Source organism: Echinops telfairi, unplaced genomic scaffold, assembly GCF_000313985.2.
Source record: "Echinops telfairi isolate 266 unplaced genomic scaffold, ASM31398v2 ScPeMD7_18;HRSCAF=68, whole genome shotgun sequence".
Classification (NCBI taxonomy): Eukaryota; Metazoa; Chordata; class Mammalia; order Afrosoricida; family Tenrecidae; genus Echinops; species Echinops telfairi.
Genome location: NW_022103915.1, coordinates 97,454,598 through 97,466,335, shown reverse-complemented (window position 1 = coordinate 97,466,335; position 11,738 = coordinate 97,454,598). Strand labels below are relative to the sequence as shown.

The 11,738-nt window shown below is 46.8% G+C and overlaps 1 protein-coding gene across 2 annotated transcripts in view; it reads right to left on the bottom strand.

Moving 5' to 3' along the window:
- Positions 1-2,648: 2,648 nt before the first annotated feature.
- BUB1B (BUB1 mitotic checkpoint serine/threonine kinase B) overlaps positions 2,649-11,738 on the bottom strand; it is a 72,974-nt gene continuing 63,884 nt past the window's right edge. The window contains exons 19-23 of one of the 2 annotated variants that reach the window (XM_004712749.3): positions 9,087-9,236; positions 8,250-8,392; positions 5,357-5,528; positions 4,456-4,562; positions 2,649-3,153 (exon numbers count right to left, since the gene is read on the bottom strand). In XM_004712749.3, coding sequence (XP_004712806.3) covers positions 2,955-3,153; positions 4,456-4,562; positions 5,357-5,528; positions 8,250-8,392; positions 9,087-9,236 — 771 coding nt within the window. In that variant the 3' untranslated portion in view covers positions 2,649-2,954. The remainder of the gene's footprint in view (positions 3,154-4,455; positions 4,563-5,356; positions 5,529-8,249; positions 8,393-9,086; positions 9,237-11,738) is intronic. The other variant, XM_045287998.1, reaches the window with a different exon arrangement.

Genomic DNA, 11,738 nt, shown 5'->3' with positions numbered 1-11,738 from the left:
GAGCCGCCACCACAACCTGCTGCCACTGAGTGGATGCCGACTCGACTCGTAGTGAGCCCCGAGGTCAGGCAGAACTGCCCCCGTGAGTTTCCAAGACTGACTCTTGACAGGAGTAGAAGGCCTTGTCTTCTCTCCCGCGGAGTGGCTGGTGGTTTCAAATGGCTGGCCTTGAGAGCAGCCCAACGTATGACCAGGACCCCGCCAGGCTGGAGGTGCTCCTCTGTACACTCGGAGACGGTGGAGGTTGGAGATCTGGGAAGTGGCAGCAGAGAAAAAGGCAGCCCTCGTGTGTGTGTGTGTGTGTGTGTGTGTGTGTGTGTGTGGTTGTAGGCCACAGCAACAGAACCCAGTTGTCACAATGGCCTAGTGCTTAACTGCTAACCAAAAGGTTGGCACGCTGCAATCCACACGATGCAGAGAAAAGAGCTGCTGCTACTGTGAAGATTCTCACGTCGGGTTCCTTCTGGACAGTTCTGTGCTGTCACCAGGGGCAGCTGTGAGTTGAGACCCACACGTTGGCACTTACCACCACCAGGCCGTGGTAGTCTTGGCTTTTGCACCACTGGAGGGCTAGGGACAGCAGCGACAGGATATGGCTGGAGGCAGATGGGGGAAGCGTAGACGTAGCTATGAGATAACGCAGGTGTGAGTCGATGCGTGTATTTGTTGCTGGCCGTGCACGTCCTTCAGTGCTTACGGCAGCAGTCTGAGGGCGGAGCAGTGGTCCCGGTGCGGCACTGGTGATCAGGGCACACACCAGCCGGTCGTCTCCAGACCTGGTCCCGATGAGTCTACCTTTTTTGAGTACTGATTTTGACGCCACCTTTACCCTTTCAGTCAGCTTCTTACTTTGGGGGAACCAAATGCCCTATCAAGGATGAACTTTGCCATATTAAAACAAAACACTAGATTTCACTAGGGAAGTCTAACTTTTAGGAGCCAGCTTAGAAGTTTTGGCATGTTAAAAAAAATGAGTGCAGTTGGGGAAATTCCTCACTTTCACATATAAGAGCAGCTCTTCCTTTACTGTCTTTGCCTACGGGCGTCAGCTTAAAGACATCAGGAAGAGTTATGATGCTAATCCTCTGGAAGGCTTCTAACAGTCCAGCCAGAGCCTGCAGTTGTACCGCAGTAGCAATGGCTTTTCATTTGCGGATTCAGGTCTGGCGCTGGTCAGGTGGAAGGTTCCTTACACCGCTGTCCAGCAGTCCCCGGACGCGGCTGTCACGGTGCTTTAAATCAGAGGCGACACTTCCCTGTCTTCCACTGTGTGCTGGCGTGTCTGCCCCACTCGCGCCTGAGGGGGTGGTCTTAAGTGTACCTTCTTCCAAGGCAGGCAGGCAGAGAGCAGAAAGGACATGGGGATGTGCCCGGCTGTGATTTGGACTTCAGGGGAAACCGATAGAGCATCGATTCTAGGTGGCCAGATACTGCTTTCTCCTCTCTCCAGCGGAGCTTGGCAGCGGTGGGGTGGCGGTATGTGACCAAACAATGGCGCCTCCTCTACCAGCGTGCTTTCTAAAGCAGCTCTAGCCACACGGGAGTGCTCTGTCAGTCTTCCTGTCACAAGTGCAGTCTGCAAACAAAAACAAGAGTCTGAAGAAGTCACTAGCCGGGAGAGCTAAGCCTGGGTTGAAGTTACATGTACTGCCCAGCTGCAGAGCGAGGCCTTTCCTGAGAAGGGAGAGAGGCACGAGGAGGGCGAGAGCTTCCAAAGGTTCACGGGCAATGCCATTATCTTTTAAAGTCCAGTTTGAGCCCCTTGCGGAAGGGCTTGATTACATAAAAGATACACAGACAGACAAAGAGCTTTGCACGGGTCTATTTATGCACTTCACCTACACTGGCGCAAACCCGGCTCGTGGAGGCAGGTTTCTGCTTCCCGGTCTTCGAGCAGCAACAGCGACCACTAGCTCGAAGCCCGCGATGTCAGCATGGAGGCCCAGAGCATCACCACGCAGGGGTGGTTCATCCCTGCCACTTCCTCCCCAGACCAGCTCGTGTAGCTCACCCCGCGGCGTGAGTGCCCGGAACTTCACCCAGACCATCGTCACACACACCCACATCACCCCGAGCTTCACACTTCCGCCCTTATTCCATCCCTCTGTCTGTCTCAAGCCTTCCCAACAGCAAAACCCCTTCCCCATCCTTGCTGGCCGCTGTCCACTCCAAGCCTGCTCTCTGCCCGAGATAGAAAAGCTGCAGACGCTGTTTCAAATCTTCCCATTTCTTTCTAACTACCACATGCCTGACCAAGGGACCCACTTCCAGCAGCACCACGAGGCCACACAGAGAGCAAGGGCCTGGCGGATGGAAGTGAAAACAGGAAGCTACGAAGTACATAAATAGTGGGCTACTGGACGCTGAAACATTTTGGCCTTGTACAAACCATTTATCTCCTTTCTAACCTAGACCACTTTCTGGGAAGGCAGGAACACCTAAAGGCAAGGTCAGCTAGTCTGCCTGGTCTCAACCCTATCCCAGTACCTCCGAGTCTGGGCGATGGGTGGCTAACAACCTAGGCGTCAATGTGAAAGGTGGTGGCTCCCTGGGCTGAGGGCCGCTCACTCCCATCGTGTGTATTTAGATGCAAAAACACCTTCTCTGCACAATCACGCATTATTTTAGTGTACAAACCAGAGATGAAATGTTGGCAACACCAATTTAACTACGATTTTATTATTTACAAAACACACGGTGATCCCATGGGCACAGAGCACAGAGCACGAGACAGACGAGGGGTGGAGATGGAGACAGATGTGTTCAAGGACGGGGTGGAGCTGGGAAAACAGGGACAGTTGTGGTTAAAGTTACGTCAGACCCAGGGCAGGTACACTGTGTAAAAAAACACCCCCCCTACCAAGAGTTGAGAGGTGTGGGCAGTGCATCTAACCGGTGTCCTAAAGGAATGGACAATATACACAGCTCTGGGGTCCCACAGCATGTCCACTTGCTTAGGCAGACCCCTGAGGAAGTCCAGGGCTGATCGACTTCCCCAACTTCCACAAGGCTTTGTTCAGCTGGCTCTCGAAAGTGCTATCGAACACCCCATTCATGTCGGCCGCAAGCTCCCTTAGAACAGACATGGTGGGCTCATCACCAGCATTCAGAATCCGCACAAAGAATTTATTCCACAGTTCACCGTCTTTTAGCCTAAGAACATAAAACCATCTCCATCAAGATTAGGCACATCAACGTTTAGAATTCTGCGTGTACTACCTTTATGCCCCACGATGATTTCTACTCACGCCCAGACCTCTACGGGTAGGTATTATGCACAGAGTCCTTTGGAAGCCCCTGGAGGGGCTACAAGCAAGAGGCGAGTGGGAAAAGAGCCGCTGCAGGCATGTGAAGGGAGCCAACTCTCTTGCCGGCATCTACGGGACTGTGTCTCCTCCCCTCCGATTTCCCAGTACTTACTTAGGCCATTAGAGAGAACACAACCCTGGCCCACTAGTTTATTAGCTTCATGGTCCTGAGAATCCTAGGCTTGACTAAAGTTAACTACCACTTACATCTATGATAGTCGTACCTTATTTTTATCAAAGAAATGTCTGTTACAGAGGCAGAGCAGTTAGGAAACCCCATGTGACCCCACTAGAGACCCTTGAATCAACCATGTATGTCTTCCATCAGTGTTCAGGTGTACTTTTAAAGTATTTGAAAGACAAATTGTTGGGAGAGCACACAAAAGAGGAGGGAGGGGGTATTAAATCTTCAACACAGACGTGTTTATAAAATCCAAAGACTTTACAAATAAGTGAGGCATTGGCAACTTCTGTCGGGAGGTTACATTAACTATGACATGCTAAAGTGGAGCACAGAGCTATTTAATAAATCTGTGAGTAGGCTTGAGGGAGCACTAAGGGTCTGAGATCAAACAGCTCTTAGTAAGAGATCATTTACTCTTTCACCAAAGAGCTCCGATTCTCTGATGCTTTGGGTCTAAAACTAAAACTAAAAAACGGTAAACTCAGAATAACTCTATAGGACATGCTGGACTGCCCCTGTAGGTTTAGGTTGTAAATCTTTACAGGAGTAGAAAGGCTCATCTTTCTCCCATTTGGGTCTATGTATTTACTAAATATGTAGTCTAAAGTTAGTATATAATTTAAATTTTTAACTTCCTTCAAGAGGTGCTTATTAAGTTTTGATAACAATAACTACTACTACTACTAATGCCCCTGGGTAAAAAAAATTCTCACAAAGTGTTTCTATATAATACTTTGAAATGGAGAGACTTCTCTGGTATACGCTAATTGCAGCCTCTGTGAAACACCTGTGTGCAGAATGATGTCTGAAGTCCGAGTCCTATCTCTAACTAGCACTTCCGCCCTTTACTCTGATGAGGGTCCACTGGCACTGGGTCAAGAAAATCAAGACTACCAAAGCAGAGGAAGCACCGCGCAAGAGCTTTGTTTGGAAAGGCAACGCCCTGAAGTCACCAATACTTACTCAGAAATATTTTGGCTAAGTTTCCAGAGGGACCCATCCCAGAAGACCTGTAGGTGTTCCTTGAACAATAGTAAGTGTGCTAAATCTGCTATACCAAACAGGTCTACCTGAAATCACAAAAAGCACCATCAACTCAAGGAATCCTCTGCTATTCTCCTGGCAGCCCATCTATGCAGGCAGTCGAAAGGCACAGTGCGTAAATTAACGAAGTTTATTTTATGACATACATTTTATAGATGGTTCCTTCCCTGATAGTAGAGGGAGAAGTTCCTGCAAAGAGGTGATGAAGAGATAACTCGAGGGATTATCTTGTGTGTGTGTGTGTGTGTGTGTGTGTGTGTGTGTGTGTGGTTATCTTGAAGAACAAAAGATGACAAAACATCTGGAGTACCAAATTCAAATGTATAGAGCTATTGAATTTGCAATGGGCCCCAGCTGTGCTCTGAACATGGTCCACATGACTAATTTGGGTTCATGCAACATCATCCAACAGCAAATGTCCTTTATGTCCAGAGCTGAGTCAGAGAGAGTCTTTGCATAAAATCCACTGTACCACACACTTGACACATTATTTCATGGAAGGCTCACAACATTCCGATGCACACACGGTAGAGAACCTGTCCTTATTTGATAGAGAACATGACAGAAAATGACTATAAAAGATCACATGGATGGTAAATGGTAGAAACGGTTTCTTAGTCGCCTATTTGCACATGTATGCGCATATTCTTTGGGGCTGTGACATGAAAATGGTAAATTTTGCTTGGCTTGGTGAAATGTGAAAACTAGGTCACCCATTCAAGGCGGCAAGACAGTCCCAGGAAACACTAGCGGTCACAGCTTGTGGACACGAGGCAGACCTTAAACCCTCTCCATATTTGCCCAAGCTTTTGACACTTACCTGGTAGGGAGAAGAACAGTTAGCCAGGATCTTTTGTCCTTCCAGGATTTGTACAGTCCGAAAGCCACTGAGGGGGTAAACGTCCAGCTGAACCCGAAGGTCCACACTGTAGGAGAAGTCCAGTATCTTCAGAGCTTGGTTCTTCTTCTTAAAATCATAGGGATCGTGGATTCTGAGCCCAGATGTCAGAGAAAGAGGTAATAAAAATAGGCCATGAAAAGAAGCTGCATAGCTGGTCTTTCAAAGAGAGAAAGAAAGGGAACTGCAGGTGTGTCTTAGCTATGCCAACAGCTCCCTCCAGTGGCCAGTGATGGAAATGCACCTGTAGCAGCTGAGGCTGTGCGTACTACCCAAGCAGTAAGGCCAAATGACAGATACCATAGTGCACACCTACTGCAGAGCACTGATCAAATCCCAGACTCTACAGAGCAAGAACTGGGAGTAGAGTGAAGTTCTCTGCCCTGGACCACAGATGTCCATCCATCCAGCAGGAATTTATGCACCAATGAGAATTATGATGGAGAAAGGACACTCCTACGTGTCACAGACTTTACTTTTTTAAGATTAGATTTACCAAGCATCATTTAAAGCCTTTCTAAAGTTTAACTGAGAATATTACAAGGCTGTCATTTGGTAGGGAGAAAGACTGGACTTCCTACGTCCACACGCAGTAACAGTCTTGGGCACCCACAGGGCCGCTCTGAGTCAGCACTGACTCAATGGCCTTGAGCTTGGTTCTGGTTTGGGCTTTCTACTGTAAAAGGTCGGGTTTCTGTGACGCCAATAGGAGGCCTAGCTGAGTAGTGGGTCCCCTGTGGGGATCAGAGGGACAACCTGGGAACCCCAAAGGGGCAGTTCTACTCTGCCCTACATGCTCGCCAGGAGCCGGGACAAGCGCAATGACGGAGGGTGTGTTATGATGCTAACCCCAAAGTCCATCTTATTCTTAAATTATTTGTAATCTTAACGTCTATATCTTTAAAAAAAAACTTTGTAACACTGATTTATTACCAATTAATTGCATTTTTCTTGGGTTTACCTATTCCATGCAATAAAGCTACCATTCTTAATTAAGAGGTATTTATCTGACAGAAAAGAATGGTTTTCATGCATCCTTTTTCCTCTGCTTTTATAAATCTTATCTCTCAAATCACTAATTTACATTCATGCTGGAGCCTTTACCCCAAAACAGATTTTGAAATTCTAGTCATAAATCTCACAATACAGAATGATGTGTTTTACTTTAAAATTGACAATTGCTCCCATTTTCCTTGTCACAAGATTCAACTTTTTTTGGCCATCAGAAAACTATAATTCTCACATATTTTTAAAACTTAGGAAAAGTAGGAAAAATGTTTTTTAGGTTAATAATACCTTGGAAAGTCTCTTAGCCATCTAATTAGCCATTAATTCACTAGAGGTAAGATATTCCACTTAATCAACAACTCAAAATCAACAACACGAATGAAATGTAGAAAAGAAGTGGTTCTAATTTCTCGTGCATCAATGTGAACTCTCCGGTCTGTGTGGGAAGTGCTGGCAGGGTGCAGGGCACTGCGGTTTTCCAGCATTCCGGCAGTGGAAGCAAAGGCCAGCACCCAGTCCCAAAGGGGATCTTGACTTCCTCGGGGGATACGTTGAGAACTCCCTTCAGATCGCCAGTGTGGTAGAATAACGGTGAAGAGAATGACCACTACCCCAGAGGTTCTCCCGTTTCAAACACCTGGGAGAAGGCGGTCCCCATGGCCGGGGAGCGTCCCGGGCAGTTAAAGGATGTGGTGCGGGTGGGAATACGAATCTAAAATGCATGCAGTGGACCTAGACAAAGAAAGAAACTTTGCCTGGGAAAGGAGAGACGGCTGGGGAAACCTTAAGGGTCCTGCTACCCAAAGAAAATGGGTAAGAATTCCCATTTTGGTACAGATGCAGAAATACATTCATGGGGTTCTTTTACATTCTTTATCAACTGTAAGTCGGAGTCTAATTCAGTTTCCTCTTCAGATTAAAGATAAAGTTATTCTACTTACACTATGTTGAATGTCAGTGAATTCAGGGGACATTCTAAGGGTTTCCTTAAGACACGAAGCTTAAGTCTCACGAGACCCGCTCACAAGAAAGGTGTGCTGCTCCTCTAGCCCTTTGCACAGAAGCTAACACATGGGTCGCTTTTGCCTTGAGTAGTCCTCAACATTGTCACCCTTCACCTTTCCTGTCCTGTGGGCTCTTGACCTGGACGTCAGCCTGGGCTTCCTCGCATGTGAAACCCTTCTCTGGCGGCAGTTTGTCTCGCCCCACTCTGGTTTCACCCCCTTCTGCCAGCGATCACCTCACCAAGCACAAGAAACTGAACAGGCTTGAGTTCGGCTGGCCTCCTGGCTCCATGTGCACTGGCCCAACTCACAGGGCTGGACAGGCTACACCATACTCGTCAAAGAAATGTCACTCTCTCCTGGATTAAGACTCTTCCTAACACTTAAACTCACTTCCGTTGGGTGGATGCGGACTCATGGCGACGCTACAAAACAGGGCAGCACTGGCCCTGTGGGTTTCTGAGACTGGACTTCTTCACCGGAGTAGAAAGCCCCGTTTTTCTCTGGGAGCGGCTGGTGGTTCAGAACTGCGGACCTTGCACATCACAGCCCCATGCGATGCAGAGCGACTTGGCCACCAGGCTCCTCATCCCAGTGCTTAAGAGCGGCTCATTCTTCCATCTGAATCAATGTTTTTCTCAATGTATTTTTTTCCTTTGAATTATTTTAAACTAGCCCCAATCACTATTGACTGTTAGGTAGCAAATCCTGTCTTAAGATACTATTTACTAAGAAACGTAGTAAAAGAAAGCTATCCATTGTCCGCAGAGCTGCCAGAAAACTCAGAGCTGAAATGAACCAACCTGTTTCTGAGAATCAGGCTCCTTGGACTCAAGTCACCATGGACTATTTCCGCTTTGTGCAGTTTCTCCACGGTCGCCAAGAGGTCATAAATAATCAACACTGTCACTTCATGGGTCATAAATTCACTCTGCTGGAGAAGATCCTGGAAAGAGAACGACAGGAGGAGGCTCGCTATTCCTCAGACTGAGTGGAAGACAAGCCAAAACCTGTTCATATAAACATCTAGTATGCATGCTCCGCACGAAACTCCGCAGGAAACACAGGCTCCTGCACTACTCTGCCCTGCACAACCCGTCCTCACGGCCACTCTGTGCTCCTCTTCACGACCCCTCCCTCCCTAAGGCTGGGTCCCCGGACCCCCTGAGAGAGGGCCTGAAGTGTACCAAGGCTGGGCCTGGCCCATGACACATGCTCTGCAAATTCACTTCCATCAATTCTCACTCCACATCACTACCAAAGTTTACAGTAAAAGCTTTTAAAGACCACACCAAAGAATAAAATTATATTTAGATTAAAAATAATCATCATCATCCAGTGGGAGGAGCCCAGACAAAACAAGAGTGGTCGTGAGCTGATGGCTTTCACGGTCAGGTGACTAGTTCATGACAACACAGCACAACACTCTATTTCTGGAATGTTTAAGAATGGACAAGATGCCAAAGGACAAATCCCAAACGGTGCATGGTCAAAATAACTTGAGGGAAGAAAATGACAGGGGCTTTTCAAGTACAACCTAATTGCTAGGAGATCTATAGAAATTCTCTAATAAATTCCTTTGCTAAACGGAGCACACATCTTTCTACCGGGGATTTAAAGTATAAGCTTTCAGCACAAACCTGAATGGTGAAGCAGTTTATATATTGGTGCCAAACAATACAGCCATTCTGATACTGATAGCAGCTGCATACATGATCACACTCCTCCTGTAAACGTTCCTTTAACTTGAGGCTGATGTAAAAGTCCCAAGGAACAGGTTGAGAAGTTACCTGTAAGATGTTACATTTTAAAAATAAGAGTAATGAGAATCTATGCTTATGTTTAAAAGACCAAAAACACATTTCCTCCAGGCCTTCTGGGAAAACCCCAAACTCTGAGCTGCCTGTGACCCACAGCGACCCTGTTGGACAAAGTGAACTGTCCCTCTGGGGTTCTAAGGCTTTCAACCTTTATGGAAGCAGACAGCCTCATCTCTCTTCCAGGGTGGCTGGTGGGCTCAAACCATTGATACTGCGGTCAGAGGCTCAGTGCCTAGCTCTCTGTACCACCACCAGAGCCTTCTGATCATCCACCAGAAATTAAAATAAAGGGTTGGTTTTTAAAGGAACACACCCATAATGAAGGGGATATATTAACAAAAGACTAGACGCCGGGAACAGAATAACAAGAGATGATATCCACTTAGAAGGCCCAAGGGAAGCTGATTCTAGCAATGGAGAAAGCTAAGGAGCAACCAAATTTTAATTACAAGATCATTTCCCTAAAGTAAATAATTGGCCGCACCAATTACTGCTGGAAGGAAGGGCGAGGGTGGAGCTAAAACAAGAGCAGCTGAGCACCGTGTGCGAGGAAGTCAGATCCCAGATTCCCTCTCTCGTTCTGGGCAGCCCAGCAAGCAACCGCCTCTCCCCCATTCCTGAAGGCCAGACATTTATTTCCTAGAGAATAAAACAGGGGCTCTGGACTCGACAATGCCAGGTACCAATGAAGTACAATATTTTAAGGAAAACAACAGAAAAGTTATATATCCAAGGATCATAGGCAGGCCTGCCCCCACACCTCTTCCCAGACTAACTCCCCTCTTCCTTCAGCTTTTGGAAAGCTGGCAGCCAGGCTTATATGCTCCAGCAGGAGACTGAAAGTCTTCTGAGTAGCAAGTACTGGAGGTAGTGAGGGTGGAACGCTCAGTGTCCAAGTGCTATCACCCTACAGTACAGTGTGGTTCCCTCCTGTCAGGGCCTGTGCATACAGAGAATTTCAGATATGCCTTCTAGTATCCCACGTTTAAAAATGAGTACACGGAGAAGACAATTACATTCCTGTTGGTAGGCAAATGGGAGGGGCAATCTCTCATTTGGAAAAAAGGCTTAACAATATTTATATAGAGACACATGGGGATAATATGCCTGGTATGATGTTCCTAATTGGACACTTATTACCTAGTTCCTATCCAACCCTTGGTGACCCAAGCTGTGTGCTATAGACTACAGGGACTTTAGATTATCCTTTTAAGATGCACAACCTGCTTCACAGGCCACTCCAGGGCTCGATAGGGAAGCCCCGTTAAGTGAACTGGACTCTACCTCAGTCTCACTTATAGTCCTTGACTTACGGCTGAACCTCGCTCGTGTGAGAATCAGCAGACCACCGCCACAGGAGGTTACAGAGTGGCCGTCGGTGATGGACTTTGGTTTGGAGCTCTTGCGTTGAGGGTGCCAGGCCCACCACATACTTGCAATTTTAATCTCCTCCTTGCTTCATTATGTCACGTACTAATCTGGTAGGCATGGGTTTGCTGATGCGAATACACAGTATTGTTTTGTGGGACATCCCCTTACAGAAGGGTCGCCGGGAGGAGACGAGCCAGTCAGGGTGCAGGGTAGCAATGAAACATACAACCTTCCTCTAGTTCCTAAATGCTTCCTGCACACCCACTATCATGATCCTAATTCTACCTTACAAGGCTGGCTAGACCAGAGGATGTACACTGGTACAGATAGGAACTGGAAACACAGGGAATCCAGGACAGGTGGTACCTTCAGGACCAGTGGTGAGAGCGGCAATACTGGAGGGTGGATGGAAGTTGGAGTAGAAAGGGGGAACTGATTATAAGGCTCTACATATAACCTCCTCCCTGGGGGACGGACAACAGAAAAGTGAAGGGAGGGAGACGTCAGACAGTGTAAGATGTGACAAAATAATAATAATTTATAAATTATCAAGGGCTCATGAGGGAGGGGTGAGTGCGGAGAGAAGGGGCAAAAATGAGAAGCTGATATCAAGGGCTTAAGTGGAGAGCAAATGTTTTAAGAGTGATTTTAACAAAAAGTTTTGCCCTATCATCACCCCCATAGTTTGTGTAAATAATGTCCATTCATTGAAGAGTTTAATCTGTAAAGTCAACAATCCATGTATTGCAGTTACCACCAGCCTATATTTGTATAATTTCCTTTTCTCAACAGTATTTTAAACTCTCTAACATTAGCTAAATTAGTAACACTATCGATAAAATTACCTAAAGCCCCAGGGGGTGATTTATAATGCTCTCTATCATGAAATGGTGAATGATGTCCCTAAAGTGACCCTGAGACATACATAAACCATAGATACATGAGTGAACTTGGGGCTCATCCTTCATTCTAGCCCAATCTAAGAGCAATTCATTCTTTTTTTAATCATTTCATTGGGAGCTCATACAACTCTTATCACATCCATCCATCCATTGTGTCAAACACATTTGTACATTCATTGCCCTCATCATTCTCAAATCA